General features: G+C 38.2%; 2 protein-coding genes across 2 annotated transcripts; one reads left to right on the top strand and one right to left on the bottom strand.

Moving 5' to 3' along the window:
* The first annotated feature begins 1,385 nt into the window (after positions 1-1,385).
* On the top strand, positions 1,386-9,629 carry grik6 (glutamate receptor, ionotropic, kainate 6). The gene is given in 11 exon segments (XM_008408635.3): positions 1,386-1,461; positions 1,463-1,503; positions 1,607-1,692; positions 5,291-5,322; positions 5,414-5,593; positions 5,673-5,896; positions 6,057-6,154; positions 6,431-6,648; positions 6,725-6,944; positions 8,049-8,293; positions 8,770-9,629. Coding segments are annotated over 11 exon segments (1,479 nt in total). The 5' UTR covers positions 1,386-1,425; the 3' UTR covers positions 8,869-9,629.
* Positions 9,392-26,420, bottom strand: plch2b (phospholipase C, eta 2b). Its single transcript, XM_081607050.1, is given in 21 exon segments — positions 9,392-9,711; positions 9,832-10,882; positions 11,562-11,641; positions 13,227-13,373; positions 13,448-13,532; positions 13,604-13,728; positions 13,803-13,910; positions 14,807-15,050; positions 15,480-15,603; positions 15,687-15,784; positions 15,878-15,961; positions 16,038-16,157; positions 16,235-16,406; positions 17,592-17,712; positions 17,804-18,007; positions 18,106-18,199; positions 19,588-19,758; positions 21,191-21,320; positions 21,414-21,657; positions 23,609-23,755; positions 25,551-26,420. Coding segments are annotated over 21 exon segments (3,903 nt in total). The 5' UTR covers positions 25,888-26,420; the 3' UTR covers positions 9,392-9,694.
* Positions 26,421-27,314: the final 894 nt, after the last annotated feature.

Raw genomic sequence — 27,314 nt, 5'->3', positions numbered from 1 at the left:
ATGAAAAACCTGCCAAATCCTCTCTGCCTTTGCCAAAAATATTATTCTCCCATTGACTCATGCTAAGTGTTGGACTGGTTATATTTGTTGGTTCCCTTTAAATAAATAAAATATTATACTCATCTAGAGCTTTGATTCTCTGAAAAACAAATGAGACAAACACTTCCCAATGTACAACAATTTTGGGGGGGAAAATAATCTGATTTTATTCACGCCTTTAAAAAATTTATATTAAGCAACACATAACACCCATCTTCATCTTTATTTGCAATACAGCAATACTGTTCCGTTTTGAAGTTATAAATGTTGTTTTTAGTACGTATACAAGAAAAAAGGGAGAAAGCCTGTCCTTTCATGTTATTTTCAGGTACTACAACGTAGTAAGTTTTTTGTTGTTCAAAACAAAACTTTATTAAACGGTAGAAATAGACACCGTTAGTGTCCGTTAGTGTAAGTTACTGTTGAACTCTTTCATGTATGGTTGCATTGCCGGTATGTATTAAGTTTGTAACTTTGTAACATTGTTTCTGTCTAGCGATAGCGCTTTAATGTGTTGTTTTAAGGTAGAGTATGTTTATGTTAATTAGATGCGAGGTTATCGTGAGGTTATCAGGTGCGCAATTGGTAGCCTAGATGTACGCATATAGATGTGATGATCGGTAGAAATTGAATGTAGTGTATTTTATGCTGCATATGATCGCATATTTACTGTATTTTTTGTCTTGATTTCAGTTTTACCCTTTTTATTGTCATTAAACCTGCTGACAACGTCCTTCGGTCTTCAGAGTCGAGAAAGGCATTAGAAAGCCTTTGCATCAGACATGCACCAGTAACGGCACAAATACATTTAATGATCTGACCAGCTGTTTGCATGTCTCCATGCAATCATAATGAGTCTTTATATCTAGTTACCTGCTTATTCAATATTTGGTAGTTTTTATGAATTATAGCCAGAGAGATCAATCAATCAAAGATCAAAATCTGCAAAAAAAATAAAAATAATAATAATGTATTGGCCTTTACAAATAATAATAATTTTATATCAGACAATGAATAAATAAATATTATTAAATATTGCAGTTTTAATTTATAATTTTTCACATCTATGTTAAGAAATTGATATGACTCCTACACATCGTCACATTCCTAAAATAATGGCCCAAGTCATTTTTAGCCCCCCCAAAAAAATCACTTTTGGTAAAAAATGACTGAGACCATTATTTAATATCTATTTGTAGATTTATTTATAACTCTACATCTCAGCTACTCTTAATATTTATCAGTCATGTGTGGTAAATAATGTATTTGGTCAGATATAGAGTAACTGGGGCAGCTTCGTGTTTGGACCTCATGCTGTTTCTCTCCACCCTTTCATCAGAAATCCAGTTTTTATCTCCTCCCACCAAACCTTCATTGGCTCTGCTGATGGACGTGAAGCTGAAAAACTTCGGCTCTCAGCATTTTGGGTTTGGTCTTCGGCTCGCCGTGTTGGATTCATCTCAGGTAGAGCTTTCATTTCATTCTTCCTCATTTGGCTCAGCTCACTCTTAAGTGACTTTAAATGCAATAACACCATTTTGTACCTCAGACAGTCCTGTTTTTGTAGGTTAAAGGTCAACAGAGCCAGGATGCTGTTTGCGTTTCTTCTTCTGTCCTCTGGGTTTTTCCTGGATCTGGTGGTGGGTACTGCAGGTAAGAGACGCCATCGCTTCAACACAAACTGCACCAGTTTAACACATTTGCTGTACGTTACTGCTGTGGACAGAAGAAAAACGAGTTTGTTTTTCTCTTGACCTATGACCCCGGTCAAGGCATTTTTCATTCGGTGTGGTGGCAGCTTCCCTTTTCGTTCTCTGCCAAATCCCTCATGTTTCTCCACAGGATGTGGTCCAAACTTCTCAAGCTTGACAAGACTTAAATACATGCACTGTCAGCTCGGATGAATATCAAAGTTTAGCGCCGCATCCTGTCCAACTCTTGTGGAAAAACGGAGAGGGGAACGGGCCAACTGACAATCTCGCAAAATTGGTAATAAATCGAGCCTTTGATGAGAACAAAGACGCTCTGATTCAGAGAGTGACAGGGCCTAGAGGAGCCCTTATGACGTGTCATCTTCTGAAAAGGAGGATCTGATGGTTGTCAGGATCACCCTGTGGTGATGGATCCCCATGGCCTTGGCCTGGATTCAGGCTTTTGATACTCTTTGTCTGCGCTCCCATCAAACACTGCCATGCCACTGAGGCTCTGTAAATTAACACTCTGCTCTAAATAGACTGCAGAGTCTACTTTCAGGGGAAGAACGTGGCCAAATCTCCAGGATATCGGAAGCACTTTGTGACTTTTAAGGACCCCAAATCCCACCTCAGATTAGTCAGAGTTAAGCCAGCTGGTCAAGTGGTTTATATAGAAAACATTTAGTGACCAGAAGTGAAAAATTAAGCAGGATTAGCTTTATGACTGAGGTGTTTACTGTCTCTTACCTATGCCTCTTAAATTATTACGTTTATGACGTTACCTCTGCAAACTTTATCAAGATTGTATGTTAAATAAACACATTTGTGATGTAGAATAAAACGGACATGATTTTTGTATTTTTTCACACTTAAGAATCAGTCAAGTTTGGTCTGTGTGTATGTGTGTCTAATGCCACATACTACTTTGTAGGAAAACCTTTTACTCAAATTAAAAAGGTTTGTTTTAGAAGTTCAGTGTTTTTACCAATTTGTCGTTGCAGTACAGCCAATGTTGAGTCAGATTTATTTGTAAATCACATTTCAGCAACAAGGCAAAGTGCTTTACATCATAAAAACACAAAAATACAAAGTCATAGAGCACACAGTCAACAAGTGAAACATAGCATTTTGTCAAGTTACACATCAGATTGTTGATCAATGTTTCATTTATTCTGATACAAAAGCAACTCTACACCTGGGTGTTTTTAAGTCTTGATTTTAAGGAACTCAGTGTTTCAGCTGTTTTGCAGTTTTCAGGAAGTTCGTTCCAGATTTGTGGTGCAGAGAAGCTGAATGCTACTTCTCCATGTTTGGTTCTGGTTCTGCAGATCAGAACCAGAAGACCTGAGGGGTCTGGAAGGTTGCTATGACAACAGCAGATCTTTAAAGTATTGTGGTGCTAAGTCGTTCGGTGATTTATAAACTAACAGTATTTTAAAGTCTATTCTCTCAGTGTAGGGACTTTAGAACTGGATTGATGTTCTCCATCTTCCTGGTATTAGTGAGAACATGAGCAGCAGCGTTCTGGATCGGTCATCAGTAATCAATGCGACTAACAATAAGTCGCATGGATGCGTTTCTCTAGATCTTATTGAGACATTAGTCTTCTATTTCTGGAAATGTTCTTCAGGTGATAGAAGGCCAACTGTTAGATGGAGACAGTCTGTGAGCTTCAGGTTTTCAAGATTTTCAGTTTGATTCAAGTCTGAACTTTGACTAGGCCATTCTAACACATAAGTACGCTGTAATCTAAACCGCTCTATTGTCGCTCAGGCTGTGTGTTTGGCTTGATGATCTGCTGGAAGGTGAAAATCCACCACAATCTCAAGTCTTCTGCATCCTCCAACTGGGTTCCTTTCCAGTCTCCTCTGACCTGAACACCTTCTTCTACATGTTTCCTGTTTTTCATACAAACTCAAGAAAGACGTTCTTCTTGCCACTTTTCAATTAAGGCCAGAGTCATGGACTGCACAACCAGTTTTTGTGTCCACAGATTCTCCCAGTCTGAGCTTTCTGTCTCTCTTCCACCAGGACAAAAGGCCTCTCAGTTTCTCCTCTAATGCTCACATTTCCTGTCAGTTTTCTTCCACCAAAATTGACAGGAAATGTGAGTAAAAGCATAATAACACATTCGAATGTTAGAAAAGAACAGAGCGTGAGATACTGTTTTATAACCAAATCTTGCTTTAAAGACTCCATTTCTTCACCACTGACCTGTCTGCTGTGCTCCATGATTCTGTTTGCTCTATAAGGTTTTCTAGGAAAACCTCTGGAGTCTTCACAGAACAGCTGTATTTATAATGGGATTATATTACCCACAGGTGGACTCTGCTTACTAATTAAGTTACTTCTGATGCTGCGTTCAAGTTACCGTGGAAGTTGGAACTTGAAGCTGGGTTTGACGTCAGACCAGAGGAAACAGTGTCAGGATTTCAACATGGCGACGCCCGTAGACGTTTTTCGCAATACTTCTTACCACCATTGTTTTACGCTACATATGCAAACGCCACTATTAATCTATTTGGTTTTAAATTGTACGTACTTCATGTGCGCACTCCTACATGTGTACATTTTTACCACGGCTTACTTTTGTTGATGCGTGGAGCGGCTATATTGAAATACAAAGCCAGTCTTACTGGGGGTAGCTGGAGTTGCTCCCACTTTCCCAGTGGGAAACTTGAACTTCGGAGGGTTTTCCAGCTGGAAAGTCAAAATTCCCAGCTCTGACCACAACTGGAAAGCAGCATTAGTCAACTGGTTGAATCCTTTCTCTTTATTATGCACTAAAGTACTTTGTGATGGTCTCTGACATAAAATCCCAATAAAATACTTGAAATCTGTTAGTAGTAAGACACAATGTTTAAGGTTTACTTATGAATACTTTTGCAAGGTACTTCAGTTAAACACGGTTAAAGTTTAAGAAAGTTTCATCCTTTGAGAGCTACAGAAGAACTACAACACTGCAAAAACAGAAAGTCTTACCATGTATTAGTCTAGTTTCTAGTTCAAATATCTGAGTACACCTAAAATAAGACAAAAATAACTGATAAGTAACATTTCAACAAGATATGTGAGCTTGTTTTGAGGCTCTAATTATTTAAAATTGATTATTAAAAGTATTAGTTCCATTGGCAGATTATTTCACTTATGACATGGGAAAAATGTCTTGTTATAAGTGAAACAATCTTAATATTAACCCTTGTGTCTACAAATGGGGTCCAACTGACCCCATACACGTAAAACTTGTATAATTTGCCTCAGTCCTGCACGCACAAGGGTTTAACAATTATTGATTTAAAACAACCTTCCAGATTTTGCTGAAAAGTTACTTGCAAGTTAGTTTTGCCTTACTTCAAGAGTACGGAGGTATTTTTACTAGAAACTAGACCAAAAATAAGATTTTGTGCTTTTGCAGTGCGCTCATGTTTAATTCAACCTCTGAGTCTAATCCCAAATTAGATTATGGCACTGTGTTGTTGTTTTATCACAATCTTTGCAACTACTAACCTAACATACTACACTATCTAATTTATTCCATATTTCCTCTTCCAAATCAGCGCAATCTGAACTGAGAATCACAACCATTAAGGTAGTTGGTCTTCCTCTTTTATTTCAATCATTCTGATCATTAAACAAACGGGGTGCAGGATAAATGAAGTTGTGTCTGTATGCATTACCAGCAAGATCCATATACAATGTCCAAAGGAGGTCAGCTGGAAGGCTTCTGCATGGATCTGCTCTCTGAAGTGGCCAAGAAAGTTGGACTCAAGTACAAAGTGAAGCTGGTGAAAGATGGCGCCTACGGCCGGCAGGATGAGAGTGGGAACTGGAACGGGATGATTGGAGAGGTGGTGAGAGGGGTGAGCACCGCAGCAACCATTAAACCAGTCAAAACACTTCACAAAAGAAAAGACATTCATCGATGTTTTCATTTCACAGGAGGCAGATCTTGCGATTGCGCCGCTGACTCTGACTGCAGCGCGGGAGAAAGTTGTGGGCATGACCAAACCCTTCATGCAGACTGGGATCAGCATCCTGCTGAGGAAGGACATCTCAGAGGGAGCGGGTTTCTTCGACTTCCTGTCGCCCTTCGCGCCTGAAACCTGGGTCGGCATTCTCATCGCCTACATGACTACTGCTGCTAGCATCTTCATAGCTGCCAGGTTGATAACACCGGTTTATATTACCTGGTATTACTAGTTTATGCCGTCGCTAATATCTGAATTGTTGTTTGTGGACTTTGTTGCAAACTTTTACCATTGCCAGCGGTATCAATGTAGGTGCTATTTTGATAAGTGTTTTTTTTTCTTATGGTAAATACAGAGTGAGCCCAGGTGAGTGGAATGAGGCTCAGAGTGAGAAAAACAGGTTCAGTTTCCTCTACAGCCTGTGGTACGCAGCTGGAGCTCTGACTCTGCAAGGTGAAGCAAAAACAAGACTTATTAATTGGTTAACTGTCACTCACTAATAGCTTTTTATTACATTTTTTTTAAAAATCAAGTATATTGTTACATATTATGACTGTTAATAAATATTTACTAAGAATATTTGCCAGAAAAGTTACTGGTATATTAGTTTAGTCTAATTTTAAGTATACTGAGATACTGTAAAACTGGACCAAGAATACTTGGTAAGATTTTGTGTTTTTGCAGAACAGCCATATTGAAGCAATATTTATTTACTCTGGTGCATCTCAGGTGCTGGTCCTCACCCTAAAGCCCTTCCAGGACGTGTCATCTGCAGCAGCTGGTGGCTGTTTTCTGTTGTTCTCTTGGCTTGTTATTTCTCCAACCTCAGCTCCTCCAAAGCCTCAGAGTCCAGTCACCTGTCTGTGAAAGGGTTCGAGGACTTGGCCGGTCAGGACACGATCGAGTACGGATGCCTGGCCGGTTCCTCCACTCTTGCTTTCTTCAAGGTGAGTGTGGCCTGGCGTTGCTGGTCTGCCCCGTTTGGACTCACTGGAAATGTTTCTGTTTCTTTCCTTCACCCAGAATTCAAACAACCCAGTATACCGCAGAATCTACGAACACATGGAGAGAACGCAGAGCTTTGTGTCGTCTGTGGACGAGGGGGTCAAACGAGCAAAGGACGGAAGCTTTGCCTTCATTGGAGAGTCTGTTTCTCTGGACTTGGCTGTAGCGCGTCATTGTGAGCTGGTGAGAGTGCATGAGGTCATTGGCATGAGAGGATACAGCATCGCTGCCCCACTCGGTAAGGATCATCCTCTTAAAATGTCATTCATTTTGATTTACCAAATGTTAATCAAATATAAAACATTAAAGGTGACCTACTATGCTTCCTTGAGCAGGCTAGGATAGAGCTATGGGACATATAGAAAATGCTTATCACTTTTTTTGCACAAAATCATTCTTAGAATAGAGAACATGCATTTCTTGCAAAAATGCAGTGTGTATGCTGTAAGTTGAATATATTAGTAAAAATTGCAGAAGAATTTGAAGTCGACTGCAAAAGACTTGTAGAAATTTAAGAAATAGTCAGTAATAGAAGAATAAAGCAAAAGCCTGTAAAATGCTAAAACTGTAGAAGAGGAGTGAAGCTTTTCAGTCAATGCAAAAATTTCATCCAGAGTATTAGAAATGTGTGCAGAGCAATGCTTACAAAGCTACGCTGTAAAGTTCCAACAGTTTATAAGCTAAAATGAGCTGAAACGCGAAAGCTAGCTAGGGAGCTAGCTTTAACAGGAAGGAGGGTTGGCACTGGGGTTTAAATGGGGTTTGGAATTAGGTTTTGAATGAGGGCTGCACAGTGGCGCAGTTAGTACTGTAGAGCTCTTGCCTTGCAGCAAGAAGGTACTGGGTTCGATTCTTTCTGCATGGAGTTTGCATGTTCTCCGGGTTCTCCAGTTTCCTCCCACAGTCCAAAAACATGACTATCAGGTTAATTGGTGTCTCTAAATTGTCCCTAAGTGTGTGTGTGCATGGTTGTTTGTCCTGTCTGTCTCTGTGTTGCCCTGCGACAACCTGTCAGGGTGAACCCGGTTTAAATTGGAGTTAGAATTAGGGTTAAAATAAAAGTTTCTAACGTTAAAGTTAGAATTAGGGTTAAAATAAAAGTTGGAATTGGGGTTAACATTAAAGTTGGAATTATTGTTGGAGTTAAAGTTGGATTTGTAAGGATTGGAATCGGGGTTGGAAGGAATGAATTCCAACCCTCTTTCTAACCCTATTTTCAATTCTAATTCATAATAATATATTTTCTGATGCCTTATAAAAGTAATTTTTTGTACATAAAAATAGCCAAACAAAATAAAAGCATGAATTGATATCTTGATATAAAATGTTGCCTTTAATCAAGGTTCCCCGATCATAAAGAACCTCAGTGTGGCGATCCTCCAGCTTAGCGAGGCGGGGGAGCTGGACTACCTGCGGAGCAAGTGGTGGGCCAGCAGCTGCATAGCAGACAAGGCCAAACCTGCAGCCGTGCAGCCGCACAGCCTGAAGGGCATGTTCCTGGTGCTTGCTCTAGGCCTCGGGCTGGGGACCCTCCTGGCTGTTCTGGAGCTCACCGTCAAGAGTCGCAGAAAGGCAGCCGAAGTGCAGGTACGAGCCAGGAGGCAGTAGCTGCGTTTCCATTACAAATGTCTGCAAACCTGTATTCTGCAAATGTTGAAAAAACATAATTTTGAGGTTTACATTAAAAGAGAAAATAAATGTTAAGTATTTCCATTGCAGTTTTGCAAAATATGTCTATTTTGAAAACCACCTCATCCCAGTCCAACAACTTTATTTTTATTTTATTTTTATCAAAAGACGTGTTGTTTTCTAAATTGCTGTGTTTCCATCCATCAAATGTGTGTAATTTCATTCTGTGCACTTTTATGGTTTATGAAATCGCAGCTATAGTTTCAGATGTGCAGAGTTGTAAAATTACAATTTCTTCAAGAGCTGAACTATTAGAACTAAATGAAATCACAAAGAACTCGGGTGATTGAAGGATTTGATTATCTGAGGATTGTTCGGATTTTAGTCATCAGTGAAATTATTTGCTTTGTTGCTCCTCACTCTGATTTCTGCAGAAGTCATGCTGCGCCGTGCTAACCGAGGAGCTCAGTCTGCGCCTGAAGAACAGCAGTGCAGACAAACCCCAGGAGAACGCAGACAAAGAAAAACCATGAAAGACTCAAACGTTCTCTAGTCTGAAAAGTTTCTCCTTTTAAATGAAATCAGACGTAACTTTATAGATTTTTAAATTTGATACTAAACTTTTATTCAAAACAAAAACATTTAACCTACAGCTGGGTGATAAAATTATTTTTATTGCTATATTAGGCATTTTAATTCTTGGAAAATCAGTATTTGTTTTCTCCAACACATTCCTTGGTTTTCCTTGTTCAGAGTGATGTTAAAATCTGCCATCTTGTTTGACAAGCGCTTTAACATCTTTTATTTCAACTTGAAATTCAGAGCTTGAAATTCATCTTTTCTCAGAGAAAAGCTGGTTGAAGTCAAAGCCAGTTTGTAAAACTACTTTCTGTCATTTGTAATTTCCTTTTAAACAAAAATGATAAATTTGATTTGGTATTTAAAAGAATCTGAGATTTCATTTTTAAACCCAGCTGTAATTTAACCCCTAAAACTCACAATGCTTTTTACTAATGGCTTCTAAATGTAAATAAGAATAATAATAAAAAGTCGCTGTTGGTTTTTACAAAAAAATAACTTTTAGTCCAAGTTAACATTTACAATCTGAAAATACAACTTGCATATAAAGCTTGACTACTAACTTAACAGTTTGCAAGCATTTCTGTACAGTTGGCAGCAGCATCATTTGATTTCAGCAGTTTCTTTTCACAAACAATGTCTCACAATAAAAAGTTCATTACTGCAAACAGTCCAGCTACACTAGAAAAATACAAGTTTGTATTTTTGCTCAGGCTTCCTGCTTTTCTTCTTTCCTCCATTTGTTCCTTCTTGTCGTGAACGTTGATGTCTGTGTTTTCTTCAGTCAGAGTCGTGATCTGATCAGGAAAGGAAAAGGTGAAAAGCCAGGATTAGGAGTGAAAACTTTACTCTTGTATCACTGCTGGTGTTTTTACACTGCAGCTTCAAGTGTTGATATTTTCTTATGAATGACTCACCGTCAAAGAAGAGCGGCGATTTACAGCGAATCTCCTTCATCCTCTGGTCGAACAGCGCCTTCATCTCCCTCTGCAGCGTCCCCTCTCGCTGTTCTGACCCGGCCGGCGGCGGGCGGCTGGGCAGAAACTCCAGGCTGTCGGTGCTGCCCCCGCTGTTGCTGGATGAGCTGCCGGACAGGCAGAGGCCGTTGGGAATGCGCCTCACCTGGCTCTGCTCTTGCTGCCAGAGGAAGGCAGGCTTCCGGGTCACAGCCGGCGTCTGGGGGGAACAGGTCTGTTTTCTGGGGCAGCTGTGTGAGCGGGTTTTGGTTCGTATCGGGGTTGACGGCCGATTGGACGCTGGCGCCTCTAAGGTGCGTCTGACCCTGGCGGGGGACGATGGAGGGATGAGTTTAGAGAGTTTGGCTTCAGGCGGTGGCAGAGTGTGAGACTCTGGGGCAGAGTAAGGTTGAGGTTCTGGATGGTGTTTAGGTTCAATGAAAACCTCACTGTCCTCCTCTGGTTCCTGCTCCTCTGGCAGCTCAGGGTGCTCCGGTTCAAACCTCCTCACTGCGTACTGCTCAGCGCAGCTTTGCAGCACAGATTCATTCTCAGAGTCCCTTCGATCAGCTTGAGGTTGGCCATCAGGCCCAAGACTCTCCGCCAGAGAGACCTGCGACGGGGTGTCCAGGTCAAAGCTCTCCTCCTTCACGCAGGGTGCCGCCCCGCTGCTGTTGTGAGAGTCGGTGGAGGACATCCGGCTGAAGAAGCCTCGCCGTGTCTCTGGAGGCTCGTGGATCTTCACCCGGTGCGCTCGCCTCACAGGCTCGCTCATCATCCCCCTGTGGAAGGCAGCTTTAGCCGCTGGGCCTTTCACCACCGGAGACATTTCTCCATTTCTGCTGTCCTGAGACATGGTGTCCAGATCCCGGTTGAAAAACAGAGCACGTCCATCTTCGGAGGACTGGACAGAGACGTCAACAGAAGGGTGTCTTTGATGGCCCCTCATGTGCTTCTGAGCTGCTTTCTGGATGTGTTTTCTAGCTGCGTGCATGGCATGAGCAGGCTTGATCTGTTTCACAAAGAAAGTTCTGTTCAGGACTTGAAGATCGTAAATAATACGAAGGTTAATTTTAAAGGTGACCTTTATGCTTCCTTGAACAGGTTAGGATTAATCCATGGCCTATTCAAAACATTTTATGCACAAGATTATTCTTAGAGATTTTAGTCTGGTCATTTCAAATTATTTTCATGAGTTGTTCTTATCATTAAATCCAAATAGGTTGCTGCTGGCCACATTCCCCAACTCAATGCTTACACTCACAGGTGAAAATTGATGCAAACAGATGCACAACTATGCAACCGTACATCTTTGAAAAGCAGAGGTAGAGCCTTCTGCACAGCCAACATAAATGCAGCCAGTGATTTCTGGATGGTGAGTCAACAACAAAACACTCGTCTTTTCCAGCAGCCATTGAAAGCGATAAAACCAGATGATCAAACGTGCTGGAGATTGACTTGGGTTGCTAGGTGACGGGCAGGGCTACGCTCGGGTTGCTAGGAAATGGCGCAACAATTGGGAGATTTTGAAGCAGCTCATTTTCCAGTCTTCAAAAAACATGAACTTATTGTCAAGAACAGCTGATTGATTTTTTTAGACACTTGGGCTATTTATAGAAGCAGTTAATACACAAATAAAAAATGTGCAAAAAGTGAATGTTACATAACAGGTTCCCTTTTGAGTAGCATACCTTTCCTGTCATGTCATTAATGCCAACATGAACAAAAATGGACGACTCTGCCATTCCCTCCAGGTAGACGTGCCGATAACCTGCAAACCCAATCAAACTGGTTATGATCTTTGTCCTTCATCTTCTTTCAGAAACATTTTACAATCCAAGTCTGATATTATATTTGCTCTTTTACATCTAGATTTTATTAGAAATTTATTTTTGTGAAGCCTTGGGGAAGTGAGACTGGAAAATCACACAGAAAATTTTGAGACTCATGTAATCACCTTCTAGTAAACGAAGTGTGGGGAACTATTGGACAATAGACTTTGCTAGTGGATAAAAGTTCAGACAAACCTCAAAGACAAAGATCTACCTGCTAACAAACGGTTTATGAGGTGTGTGAGGTAAAACGCTGCGTCCAGGAATTATGTATCAGTTTTACAGAGAAGAATCCTGGAGGTTAACAAATAAGGACAAACAAAGTTTTCAGGTTTGAAACTGAAATAAAACATTATATGCCACCATCTCTACTGCGAAGCATGGTGTTAGCAGCATTATGCTGCGGGGGCATTTATTTGGGCAGCGTCTGCAACATTTACAATCTAATGAGCCATTTCTGCTCTCAGGTCAGTCAAATTAATTTTGTTTGGAGCCACGACTTTTTGGAGAAAATAAAACTTATAATTTTAGATAAATATCTAATCTAGGACATTATAACCTATTTTTTCTGTTTTCATGATTTAAAACAAAAGACTTTTGAAAAAGAAATTCATAGATTCCAACCTAATGACAAGAAAAACGTCTAAAAACAAATTACGGGAGCTTTTAGAGTCAATCTTTGTTGAAATTCAAAGCAAATGTAGCAGAAAACCTGCATTTGTTCATATGTCTATGGTAGAAAATAGTAGAAAACACCTAAAAACAAGTGTACCAATATGACCTGAGGCTAGGATTTCTGATTAAAATACTAAGATATGCATAAGAATATTTATGAAAATGTAATTTTTAAAAATAAGCTAAAAAATGTTTTCTTTGTCATTATGGAGTATTGTGTGTAAAAATAAAAAAATGGAAAAAGAGAAGTGCTGTGAATACTTTCTGGATGTTTGGCATCTTTTTTTGTTAATCAGAATAAAAGAATAAAAGATAAAATACTTCTCACGTTAAACTTTTACCATTGCAACAAGAACAAGAAAACTATCAGAATGTGCAGTGAAATAAATTACAAGAACAGAAAGGAGACAAAATTTACTAAATAAATATTTTTACATATTCTGGCAAACAAATCATCAGTACACTCATGTAGATTATTACAGTTACTGATGTTTAAAGTTACTTATGATGGCTGGTGCATTTCTCCAGACTGAGACTTTCAGCAAAAAAAGCAAAAACAAAGAAAAAACAAACCCAAACATTTCAGCTGGGTCTGATCTAAAACTGAAACATGAACACCTGGATAAGCACCTCACGCCCACAGAGTGGAGGACCAGCGATGCTCTGATGCTAGTTCAATACAAATATGTCATAGAGCATCGTAAAGAAATATTTTAAATACAATAAATACAGAAATAACTAAAGCAGGTTTTTGTCACTGGGACAGACACTGATCTTCCTTCAAGGTCACGTCTTAATCCCCACATTTAAACTCCAGTCCAACTGAGGAGATTTGAGCCGACAGCCTACCTGGCATCATGCTGGTGAAAGCCACCGTCCTCTGGCCAATGAAATCCCGTCCAATAGGATCATGATCCCAGACCTGGAACCTCACCAGGGCGATCTGAGGCATCAGGATGCTGAAAACCAGGGTCTCCTCCCACATCGGATTGAAGCCTACATGACAAAAACTTTCAATAAATGTGAGAAATGGACGTAAAGCGACTTAGACAGGGAGTTTCTGCGCTCACCGTTGTCATCAACCACTCTGGTTTGCTGCTTGGAGCAATCGACAGGCAGACCGATGATCTCGACTTCAACAAAGGGATCGATTATCTGAAAAAAGGTCAAATCAGAGGTAATATTTTGTTAATAATTTAACTCAGATTGGTTGTTCTGGCTCTTACTTCTCCTCTGTCTCCAAACATTGAGTCTTTGGGTTTGGGAAGTTGCTGCCCACTGATGATCTTTAGCACCAGCTGAGTTTTTCTGTGTCCTGGCAATGGATCCTCTGTCATCGGGTTAAAGGCAGCTGAGAAAAACCAGAAGCATTTAGCCACTCTTTTGCATAATCACATTTATTTTTCTATTTATACACATCCATACCTTTACACATGCACTTAGGCTTCAGAATATATCCACAGTTTCCATTGCTTGAAAACTTGGCTCGGTTCAGTTCAAGCATTCGGCCTTCTGTTTGGTAATTCATTGCAACTAGAATTAAATAAAAACATTCAAAATAAACATGGAGACCTTCTGGTAATATCACACAGCCTTTAAGGACATGTACTGTGGCTTATTTACTGTTATATGCAGAGAAGAGAGGTAGAGTACCACAAATTCAACAGATTTTTATTCAAGTGAAAGTAAAAAGTAGCCATCTAAAAATTTATTGAAGTAAAAAAGTATTTGGTAGAAAGGCTACTTAAGTATGAGTAGCTGATCAAATTATCAGTAATTTTAATTTAAAAATTACATCATCATATATATATATTATATAAATTTAAGTGGAAATTTTGGTATTTTAAAGATCAAAATGAAAATAATGTGTATAATTAACATAATTACAAAATAACACAATCAGGCAGTACAGCATAACAAAAAATACTCCTGAAAGTTTTTTTTTTTCAAAACAGTTACTGAAATAAATAAATAAAACTAAGTACATGTAACTACCCAACTCTGGTTATATGGTAAGTATAATTTACATGATTATTATTCAATTCAATTCAAAACTACTTTATTAACCCCAAGGTGAAATTAAAGTATTATTAAATTATAAATAAATAATAATTTATAATTCAATAATTATCTATAATTATTCAATTTATTATTTAATTATTGACTGAATTAAAAATTATTGTACATAAAAGCAAAAAAGTAAAGCGCCTATCATGATTTATTTTTGAAAAAAGGAAGTGTTTTATTTTGAAGAGTGCTTAACCGGATATGGTTTTGTCTTCCGTTATTTTTTGTTGCTAGGGTACGAAATGTCCGTTGCCGTTTCTTGTTCAGTAAAAACTGAATCAAAAGTGTTCAGCATAGACATTTGAGCCTCCGTCATGACTGATTACGTAAGTTTTCACAACGTAACGGTCTACATCGATTACCCATATGGCATCCAGTATTCCAATATGGCTGCGGGTTAAAGTTGCTCGAGTCCACTCTGAAGTTCGACGGATAGACTCTGATAAGCTGGCGCTGGTTGAAACGCACCAGCTCGCCGGGTTTCAGCTGTAAAATCTGGTTCATTACAGTCTCGTTAAGAGATGACACCTGCCAGCTGCTCAGAAATCCTGCGAAACAGATCATGGGTCATTGTCGATAGAAGAAAGCGTATTTGTGCCAAAAACACTCAAAAGTTTTAGAATAATAACATTTGCTAGGTAAAAAACATGTACATTTTTGAAAAGTCGAAAATTTGCTGGTGTAAAATTTAAGGGGGACATTTTAATGGGAATTTTTGAATTTTGAAACTCAGACATTTCCAAATTTTTCTAGAACATTTCTGAGACTAATCTCAATCTCAATTTTTTTACTTTCTTGACCATTTTGACTATTCAAACTTAGACATTTCCAAGTTTTTTTCTACAACATTTCTGAAATTATTCTCTAAATTCCAGATTTTTTTTTTCTAGAACATTTCTGACTTTTGAAACTCAGAAATTTCCAAGATTTTTTCTAGAAAATTTCTCAGTTTTTTTGGGGAAATGTACTCATTTGTTCCTATCTACAATGGCCCCAGTATGCCATGATATAAAATACAGATGTGATGATATTCGCTAAGCGCTGCTGCGTAAAGCCTCTTTGATTTTTACCTTGTGTTTCTATTTCATGCACTCGGACAGATTTAGTGTACTTGACCAGGTCAGACAAAGCTCTGGAGAGTCTCATGGTTTTCCTTTTTCTGAAGAAATATTACAGAAACACAAATGTAACTTAAATATAAAACATCTTTTAAGGCTGATGCGTCCAGTTCAGGGACCTTACTTAGGATGGTAAACAATTTGGGTTCTGTCTCGGCTACTGCTGTGGTCTGATTCACCGTCAGACATAGCCTTGCTCTTTACACGTATTTTCTTTTTTCTCTGAAAACATGAAAGATAAATGAAACTTTTTCAAATATGATTTTTTAATGTTAAAGGTTATGGATTAGAAAATCTGAAGAAATGAACTGGCACCTTTCTTTTGAAGCTTCTTATGATTGATCTGCCAAACCGCCTCTTCTTTTTGGGCTGATTAGTTGATTCTCCACCGTTCCCAGGCTGAAAAAGTTCAATGCTATTTGTTAACACATCCATCCGTCCGTCCATTCATCCATTTATTTATTTCTTAATTTGCCTGTAAGTCGTTGTCACTATCATCATCATCATCATCTTCCTCCTCCTCGTTCCCTGTGTCTTCATCAGATACGTCTCCCTCCTCTGCATCAGGGTCAAGGTTTGCTGGCAGTTTCTTTCCCTGAAAAACAAGAATTTATTCTCTTTTTTTTCACACTTTATCACTTAATTTGACCTGTGAAATAAACAGATTTGCACCTTGATTAAAATCTTCCCTTTCAGAACCTCAGGTGAAGGCAGCTTCTTGCATTCCTGCGCGCTGACGTTGGTCAGGTCCAGTTTGTCCTGCAGCACCTCTCTCAGGTATTCTGCCATTTTTTTCTGCTGTGGCACAGTGCAGTGGTTCTCTATGGAGAGGATAACGGGGTACCTGGAGGAGAGTCATCATGACAAACTGAGGATTCAAAACCAACAGAACTGATATATTAAAACTGCACCATATATCTTTTATAAAGAACATGTTTTTCACATATTTGTTAAAACAGTCACTATTTTGTGGCAGTAGAAGACAGATAATCTGTGAAAAGATCCTCCACCGCCTCCCTGACCAAAAACAACCAGTTCTGGTTGTTCTCGCTCCTGGTTCTGGTTCTGCTCTGCATCCCCAGAACCAAACATGGAGAATCAGCATCCAGCTTCTATGCGCCACAAATCTGGAACAAACTACCAGAAAACTGCACAACAGCTGAAACACTGAGTGCCTTTAGCCCTTTCATTAATTAATTATGATCAGGATGTCAGAATTTTTTTCCAAAGTGTTTTTGATTTTCATAAAAAGGTGGGATGTTTTATTTTTGTAAAAACAATTTTTTTTCTAGGATTTTTTTCCTAGTTGATCAGTTGTAAATTTCCAAATAAAAAGTTATTTGGAGAAAAAATCAGCAGTATTAGTCTGTCTGCCATATTGGATTTAACAAGAATGTTCTTGCACTTGCAGTGGATGGCCAGTAGTTGGCACTGCATTGTATGAAGCACTAGTGTCCACTTCAGTGGTTTCAGTGCATAAAATCCACAAGAAAAAGGGTTAAATCTCGACCAAAAACCCATCTGCTTTTGAAACATTATAAATAAAATCAATATATCTGACATGTAACAACAGCACTAGACAGAAAGTAATGCTTCAGTTGTTAGTGAGTTCTGTGACTTTGTGTTTTTCTGAAGTACTCTGAAATGCATTGTTGCTGAAATGTGATATATACAAATAAACTTGACTGACTGATTGCTAAAAGTGCTAACAGCAGAAAAACTATTTGTCATGACAGGAAAACTGTTTATCTGCTGTCATTGGTGGCTATGCTAACTAGCCTTAGCATCCACAACAAGCTCTAGTAGCTGCAGAGAGCAAGTAGGGGAGGCGAGGGTGACTGACAGCGCTAAGGCCCGCCTCCTGCCTCTGATTGGTTGTTTCTAGGTAGCACTGGGAGAAAGCAGAGGAGCTACATTTTGTCACAGATTATCTGTCTCGTACCAAACTGTCATGACATAGTGACAGTTTCAACAAATGTGTAAAAAATATATACTTTCATAAAAGTTACAAAGTTGCAGCAGGGCTTACGGTGACTTAGTGAAGGCATATTTGTTAATCGTTTCAACAACGTCTTTGAAGAGAATTTTGGATGTCAAAGTGTAGCCGTGATGAATGATGGGTTCACCATCCGGCCCGTCCCAGCAGTCCACTGGAAGACGGGAAAAAATAACAAAGAGGTGCTGATGTTTCTGCAACGTCACGCAAAGCAAACACTTGCAGTGGCTTTTGCAGTCTCTCACCCTCCACGCAGCGGCAGCCCGCCTGCAGAACATAGGCGTACATTTCCACCCTGGACTGGGACAGCAGCTGGTCTCCAGTCAGGTAGGTGTTGTGCGACGTGGCAATAAAGTAATTAGTGAGAGGCTGCGTCATGTCCTGGTTCACCTGATTGTGCTCGGGGTTAAAGATGTCGCCTGCAGGACTTCGCATGTAGTTGGTGAAACCTGAAGGAGGAAGGATGGAGCGTCATAACGTGCATTTGCACACTGGTGGCATGTTCATGTTTCTGTCATTGTTTGCCTAAAGAGCAACGTGTACACACCGTCAATACCCAACACCGTATGCTGGAGGTTCCCAGGACACGGCTCAAACTTGGCCACAATGTCGAATAAATGCTCTCTGCTCAGGCCGCGCATCTAGACAGACCAAAACATAATGTGTTCACGTCTTCTGATCACTTAAAATAATGTTTTACTCTAAAGTTCAGCAGCAGTAAATGTAAAAATGCACTAAAGTATTGAAATAACTTAATATAATCTCACATTTGCTCAGGAAAGAAGAAGCAATCCATGCAATCACATTATTGTTTTACAAAAGTTATGTGCATCCATTATCGTCACCCCTAACTTTTTTTGATTAAATAATTTATAAACGACATATTTTTTAAATTTAATTCTTTAAGAGACACTCTCCAAGCTATTAAATTGAAAAAAGACAAAAAAATATATAATAGTTTTTAAAATGAGCCATATAAAATATTTTTTGCAAATTAATAATTACAAATAATATAAATTTTTTGCAGTTAATGTGACTATTAATTGCAAAAATATAAATAATATTTACATATAACAGATAATAAAAAGAGCAATAAAAGAACATTAATATTTCAAATAAAACATACATAACATACATAAAGTAAAAATTTGAAAATAAACATGCAAATGTAAGTTTTTACATTCTTATGTTATTAGAACAGTTGATGAAATTGTGAGATTCATTCAAATTAAAAGCTTAATATTTTATACAATTTGTGCTTTAATTTTTCAGTTTTACATTTCTTTTAGGAAATTTTAATTATTTTTAAAGTGAGTCCTAGTTGACCGAACAATGGGCTTCAGATGGACAAAATGACTGTGTAATAAAATATAAATATTATTAATTATACAAGTATTATATAAAAAGAACACAACGTACAGTAAATAGTAAACTAAAAAATTATACATTTGGAAACAGTGCTCACACAATGACACAAAAATCTTGATCAGTGTATTGACCCTACAACAGATTTTGAAGTGTAAACAATAATTTTAAATAAATTAAAAAAGACACAAAAAAAATAGTTTTTAAAATGAGCCATATAAAATATTTTTTTGCAAATTAATAATTACAAATAATATAATTTTTTTGCAATTAATGTGACTATTAATTGCAAAAATATAAATAATATTTACATATAACAGATAATAAAAAGAGCAATAAAAGAACATTAATATTTCAAATTATAATTTCTTACAATAATTTCAAAGTTGCATTAACATCAGTTGTGAAAGTTAAGACTGAATGCATGCATTTAAGAATTTAACATTTCAGTTGTTTTTCCTAAAACCAATGAAGATTGTGTCTCCTACATTGTAGGAAAACAAAGGTTTTCTATATATCACAAAAATTAAGAAGTCACACCAATTGAAGATTAAGTAAACAGAACCAGATGTAAAAGCTGGGAAAATTTATAAAACATTTTTCCCCCCCAGAACATCGTAGTTTAATTTTTCTAATCTTTTTTTATTTTTATTTTTATTTTTACCTTTTGTTCGTTTTCCAGAAACCGCGCGAGGTCGTGCAGATCCAGAACTTCTTTCTGGTTGCTGTAGGAGATCATGAGCAGGTAAAGATCTCTGCGTGTGGAAATCATCTTGTAGAAAGAGCAAAATTCATCGAAGCCCAGAGAGCCCTGGATCTCATCTGTGTCTGCTTCCTGCAACAGGAAAGTTTTATTACAAAGGGAATAAATCAGCAGAATAGGATATCTCTCATACACAGTTATTGTCGTCAGGAGGAATCCAGTTAGCTGCTGAACTAATGCAATAACACAGAGCAGTTCAGGCCATCTGTGGCGGCCATATGGCTTTCCTGCAGCAGTCCCTGGTCTTCTTCTGCCAAGTAGCTGAATAGATGTTTATTTTCCTGCGTTGCTTCATTTCATCTTTCTGCTGCTTTGATTGAACTGATGGCCAAACCACAGAGAAAATCTCTTGATGGGTTTCTGATTTCTGCGAATGTTCTCCGAACTCTGGCCTCGATTTTCCTCATCATTTTCCACAAGTATTTTGCCAACATCTGACTGAACTGAAATCAGCTGATCACTCTGAAGACAACTTTCATATGGTGGCAGCATCATGCTGATGGACAGAGAACTGAACAAAGTCAGTCCTGGAGGGAGGCATGTTAGAGGTGAATAAAAACCTATACAAGGAGCCACCATGACATGGCTTAAATCAAAAGACATTTATTTATCAGACTAGCCTAGTCAAAGTCCAAACCAGAATCCAATTGAGATTTGAAAATATGTTTTCATTTATGCTATTTATTCAATCTAGCCAAACTTGGACTATTTTCCAAAAAAGTTTAATCTCCTGATGTTAAAGATACTTGAGACAAATCTTAAGCTTGCAGTAATTACATCAAAAAATAATTTTACTCAGTACTGGCCCAGGGAAGCCAATAACAAACACAGCTATCACATTTTTATTTCTAAAAAATATCTGAAAACCATTCAGCCTTTTTATTCTAATACTTTACTTTAGAAATACAGGGAGGGGGGGAAGAGGCTAAAGATTAGCATGTTAGCACTGCTGGTGTTTAGTCCTATTCACTTTCAACTAATGGCTAATTTCGGCTAAATCATTAATTTGATGTCAGTTATTTTATTATACATACTATAAACTCAAATCTTCCTAACTTTATAGTAAATAACAAGATAAATAAGGATCTGAAGTTGGGTTTACAATCTTTTGCTAACAACAGTTATTTTGTTAGCAAGAACGATCATTCAGATCGTTTTTTTTGCTAGCAAATATTAGCAAGCTAAATCTGTGTGAAATGTCAAAAACAATCCATCCTTTTTATTCTGCTTCACAATTACGTTCTACAAACTTTGTGTTGATCTGTGACATAAAATCCAGCAAAAAAAAAAAAAAAAAAAAAGTACAAGTGGAAGTTTGAACACGGCACAAAGCGGAAAGCTACGACTACTTTTGAAAGCCACCACAGTTAGCCTACATGCTAGCTCATACTTTTTAACATCTGGCTGCTGCAGAACAATCAAATGCTCAAATATTCCTTTTAAATATGAGCATACATCTCTAGCTGTGTTTCTATGTATTAGAAAGCGGTGTAAATGTTCTCACTTGAAACATGTCCTTGACTTTCTGCTTGGGTAGATTGACATTAAGCTTATGGAGCAGCTGGTGAACTTCCCCAATGCTCAAGGTGCCGTCTCCATTTTTGTCAGCCTCAGAGAAGGTCTGCTGCAGCCATGTGCAACCGCAGTTAAGGCTCAATCAGAAAACACAGCAGGATCTCAGCTGTTAATCACTGCACTGTTGGCATGAAGGAGTGGATAAAGGATATTGATCCCGGGTGCGCTGTCTGCGGGCCAGACTGTCTTCATCGCTGATCCCGGCCATCAGGTACTTGAGCCCCTGGATCCAGGTGCGCACCTCTTCTGCATTATTGGAGACCAGGTCCAGGGACTTGACTCGATCCCCAAAGTAAATACTGAAGCAGCAGTTTGGGTCGAAACGGTTTTCTGCGTAACGCCGGAAGATCTCAGATTTCTTCCCCTCACAGACCTCATGGATGGAATCGATGGATACTGGAGCAGAAAAAAGCATTCAGGTTTTCAGACCGATTTCACAAAGTCAGCAGAAAACAGAGGAACAGAGAAATCTGAAAGAACTCACACCCCCCTTGACTTTTTTTTTCACATTTTTGTTTATAATTCAGTCTGATTCTAAAATCAGTTTGGGGACAGTTGTCATAAAGAAAAATGAAAATAAGTTTTAAGACATTTTGTATACATATATACAAAATATACAACATTGAGGGCGCATTAGCCTTTGTTTTCCGTGCAGGCCTGTTTGCTGGACGCGTTGCATGCCCCTGACGCGTCAAACGCTGGAAATGCTTCAAATCGGCGTTAGTAGCAAACTAAAAAAATTATATTCTGGAATGCAGAGTTGAATTTAAGCCTGCCATTTAAAAAAAAAAACTATTTGAAAGTTACATCAGCTGATAAATAAATTTAAATTAAACAAGTTAACAAGTTTGAGAGCTTATATTTCCCCAATATTGGTGGCAGTCAACAGCAGGAAAATATCACACTATTATTTGTGTAACAACTATAAAAAATAATATATAAATCATTTTTCCATGTGTAATAGTATTTAGTTTGTATTATTCAATGTTATTTTAAGTACATATATATATATATTATCATGCTAGCTTGGTGCTCTGGGGGGCCCCCTGGTTGTGTGGGGGACCTAAGCAGCTACCCAAATCTTCACAGCCTTGGTTTGGTATTTATTTGAAACGCCTTTGCCACAGCAGCTTCAGCAGCTTCAGGTCTGCAGGCTTGGTGAATCTATCATGGTATTTTCTGACATTGCACATCCTCTCCTGCTCCGCTGAGCTGCATGGGGCGGAATTAGCAGACAGGCATTTTCAGGCCTTTCCAGATACAGTCTGTTCTTTTGGATTTAAATCTGGTAACTGTTCCTGAAGCCGCTCCTTCAAAATCCTGGCTCTGCGCTTCGGGTTAACTTTGTGTTTTCACCTCAGTCTGAGTTACAGATCTTTCCTATGGAACAGGTTTATTTGAAAAGTTTCATCACGTTCAGCAGATTTGATCACAGCTTCATAATGCCGCCACCGCTGTGCTTCACAGTAGAAATGGTGTTGGTTGGGTTATATGAGCACAGAATGTCTTTATCCAAACATGATGGTCGTTCCAAATATCTTTTCAAATACTGGAGAGCACAATACTTTTTAAGTTCTTCAGTGCAGTTTGTATTTGTTTTTATTGGTTCATTTTGTATTTTTGGATTTATTTACAGACAATTACTCTGACTTTAGAGGTTGGAGGTTGGTTTCTGCTTTGGTATGTAGGAATTTATAAAGAATTATAAAAGCTCCCCTACAAATCATCTTCAGTCAAATGAATTTACCACAGCTGAAGCTTTGGACTGTCAAGGAGCAAAAGGTGAAGTTGCGTGTACGTATTATTATTTTTGTTGTTATTATTATTATTTTTCCTCTTGTAAATCATCTTTGATTGTCCCAAAAAGCAAAATATAAATTTGATGTTTTGTTGTTGTTGTTGTTATTATTATTATTATTATTATTATTATTATTATTATTATTATTATTATTATTATTATTATTATTATTATTATTGTGATATTAAAAAGTAAAATAAAACTGACAATAAATAACATTTTTATTTAAAAGTTTGCTTTTCAAAAAACAACTATTATAGTTGTTTTTCAAATGACTTTATAGTTTCTTAATTTGCAAATTAAGATTTGGTGATAACATCCAGATTTGTCATTGTGTCTTCATGCATGTATAAAGCGTCAACAATGATTAACATTTTTGTTAATTTCAGGGGAAAAAGGGACTAAACTCATCTTTTTGGAACAACCTGACTTTCCACTTCTCCAAACACTTACATTATATTTTCAGTTTTCTGAAGTCTTGGTTTCACAGTCAACCGTGTTTCTAGCTCAGCTTTGTTTGGTGTTATAAAAAGGACTTTGAACTCTCACTTTTGGCCTTGTCGTGCTTTTTGGAAGGCCGCCACCGGATGCAGGACTTGTGCTCGTCCAGGAAGAAGAACCGGACCAGCCCTTTCTTCTTCCCCTTAAGTTTGGTCATCTGGGTGCCGGTCTGCATGGTGCACATGCATCGCTCCACTGCAGGGGCAAAGATGGTAAAAAGGGTCATTTTCTGTCCCTCAGAGAGAAAAGCATGGAAAATAAATGTGATGCACTGACAGAATAATGACAAAATTAAAGCTAGATTCAGGTGTTGTGATCAAATATGACTGCAAAAAGTGTAAAAATCCACCTTTGTTAAAACTGATACTTGGTGTAATTTGTTATATTTACATTATTACATAATTTTGTGTTTATATCCATTAAACACATTTAGTAAATAAACCAAGCATGGTCTGTGTCAAATGCTTTTAGGAAGCTGCTTATATTGATAAAATAACAACAGCAGATTAAAGTTTATATCGTCTGACTAGATTTAACCCTTTAACACCAAATATGTCATTTTTGATGATTATTTCTCTAAATATTTTCCTAAAACAATCTGCTGATTCAAGTAAACCTATCACATAAATGTATACAGCATATTGTAGATACAGGGGCGCTGCCAGGAACTGTGGGCCCCCTGATAAAAAATTTGTTTTGGCCCCCCTGCGCAGCTGCTGTTACAATTTTTTGAGTCTATTTGACCCATAAAAAGCATCACAATTTTAAAGGCTTGCATCTGCCTTTGGTTCAATGCTGATAATTAGCACAATATTTACTGCTCATGAATTTAACATCCAACAGTCCACATCCAGTATGCAAGTAGGTTGTTTAATTTTTTCTATTAGTTTTAGATACTGAAATGTCTCTCCCCAGTCAAAAGCAACGTGCAACTGCACATAAAACACTCCAGACTTCTCAAAAATGTTATGTAGCTGCATTTTATTCAAGCTTAAATAAAAAAAATATGTTTTCTCCATATTTGTGAAGCTCTCCAAACAGGAGCGAACCATTTCATGCAGATCCAGGGGGGTTCGGGGCAAAAACGGATGTGTGTTTTTTGGTCTGGGAGGGGTAACATTACATTTTTACTGCTAAAAACAATCTTCGAAAATACAATATGATTAATTTTGTACTTGACAGGACCCCAATTTTTTTATATTATGTCTATGAACAAAATATAAATAATTAAATTGTGGAGGGCCCCTGCTGGTCATGGCCCCTAGAATCGTCATCACTTTTCACCTCTTTACCACGCCGTGTAGATATGTATAATTTCAAAAGTGTAATATACTTTTTAAATTGGTAAATTTGGCAATCAATGCTTTTGGCTATGATGATTAAATGAATGCAAAAGTCTGACGTATTAAACAAGCCAATGAGTGAAAAATGATTTATTTTGTGTAATAAAACACATTCAATGCTTAATTTTGATCATTATCATCATCAGTAACTTTAATTATAAAGCGCTTTAACTGAAACAAAGTGTTGAATATCAGTAATAAACAAGAAAACATAAAGATAAAGTGGCAAAGCTAATTAAAAACTCAATTCAAAACACAATAAAATGACACAATTAAATAGATTTTAAAAAGCAAATAATTTTAAAAAGACTCTGAGTTTTCTGATGCTTTTTGTTATCAGTCACATGCATACAACATTTTTGCTGCTGCATTTTCTCGTGGTGAGTTCAGGTGATGGTCAGGTCAGTGTTTTTGTGCGCCATGAGCAGGTAACCTTTGTTTGTAATCTGAAGATACATGTGACGCAACCTGGCACATCATTCAGGCTAATCCTAAAGGATTGTCTGCAGTCCATATGCTCATTATCTGCTTCTCCGCTTCCCTCTCTGTTGTTTGTGCAACTGACAACCCTTAAAGGTCACCTAAAAGCACATATCCAGAATATGTCCAGAGGATGAATTGTTCCCGAAAGGTTAGCGGAGGCTTACCTATTTGACCCAGCCTCCATTTGGGTTGTGCAACCACACTGCCGCCGATCCAGAAGAACTCCTCAGCCAGTCTGGAGACGGACGCTTTCTGCCAAAGTTTGGGCGAGCTCATGATGGAGTGGGTGGGCGAGTTGACGGGGCTGGAGGTCCGCTTGGTTTCCCGTTTGGCCCGTGACGGGGAGAACATCCCGGATGACCCCAGAACCTGGAAGGTGGTCTTCTTCGGGGTCGTCCGGGAGGACGGCGGCGGGCTCTGGCCCAGAGACGGCGGAGCCATCGCTGAAGGCCTGTGGTTCATCTCTGAACTATACATTTGGTTCCGGCTCACCTGTCCCATTCGCAAAACATGGACATACCTTCCTCCTGCCTCCAACAGAAAGCTTTAGTCGCACCGTGGTAGCAGGTCCTCCAGTTCCCATCAGTCTCCCCAGATGAGCAGATCATTCAGTCAGGATCCGGTGCTTCGTCCATAGGTTCCTCCTTTTATTTACTTTACCACCTGCAGAGTGCTCTCAGTGAGGAAGTGTGCAACTTGTTTGAGTCTCTAAATCTTCCTCAAGCTGTAATCCTGCAGTGAGGCTTCAGCCTGGTCTTGATAGAGGGATTTTCTGTGAAGCCAGTAAGCTCCTGAGGAGGGAGACTGAGACCAGAGGGCTTCACATGCTCAATGTACAGCTTAAAAATCTTCACATTTAAAAACCTGAAGATAATAAAATGCAAAACTAAGACTTGAGATTTAGGGTTTGTTAGGTGGTGTAAACAAGGTGGAAGTGTTTTCTCCTAAACTGTGAGTTAGGATTTCCCTCTAGAGGCAACAGGATGATGTGCAGCTCTATTATTTAAATGTCTCTCAAAAAACAATAAAATATAAACTATAAAATATAACATGATCTAACTTTTTTCACTTAAAGTAAAGGAGCAAAAATTGAGTTTAATTTTTTTTATTCACATTTAATACATAAACTCAAGCAAAATATAGAATAAACATACAAAATTTGTAGTAGTTTTACTCCTTATTAAGCAGATAATTCTCATTATTTTGGTTTTTATATTGAGAAGACTAGCTAATTTGTTCAGTCATCTGCTTTACAGAATCGCCTCTTGCAGCTTGCTAACTCTATTTTCAAAACATTATTGATTCAAAGGGAAAAGAAATAGGAGTGGAACTTTTCACACCACAACTGTCTGTTTTTACAAACATTAAAATTTAGATTTGAGGTGAAAAACAAAAAGCGTTGCAGTTTTTTTTCAGCCAGCTGGCTGGCAGTGTGTAGCAGCAGGTAGGAGAAAACTCTGGTCACTCACAGCGCTTTCTCCTCCATCTTCTTGAAGTGATTTAAAACTATCGGAATGTTATGGAACATTTTTTGTGGTTTTGAAACTTTAGAAACTTCTGTTAGCTTGATGGTGAAAAGCGACTCATGGAAAAAAGAGAGCACTTTAAATGAACAGTTTCTCTGATTTTACTTTTTATACGTATGTTTTATTCATTCAACAATAATAATGTTTCCACTCAGGAAAAGTTTGGAAATCAATATTAACCGTGAGGTTCTCAAAGGGGTTCAGTGCAGTGGTCTCTTAATAATTTTCAGAGCTGCATTACATGCTTTGTGAAACAGTAGCATTACTAGTAATTATCTTCCTGCACACTAGACAAAAGATTATGGACACATAATTTATAGCTAGTTGGAGTTTTAACCTATAACTTTCTGAACGTTTCATCATCTGAAAATGTGATCTGGTCACAAATGATCAAAACTATAA

Source organism: Poecilia reticulata, chromosome 5 (assembly GCF_904066995.2).
Source record: "Poecilia reticulata chromosome 5, P_reticulata-male-v2, whole genome shotgun sequence".
Taxonomy (NCBI): domain Eukaryota; kingdom Metazoa; phylum Chordata; class Actinopteri; order Cyprinodontiformes; family Poeciliidae; genus Poecilia; species Poecilia reticulata.
The sequence above is the reverse complement of the archived record's forward strand: the minus strand, read 5'-3'. Positions and strand labels throughout refer to the sequence as shown.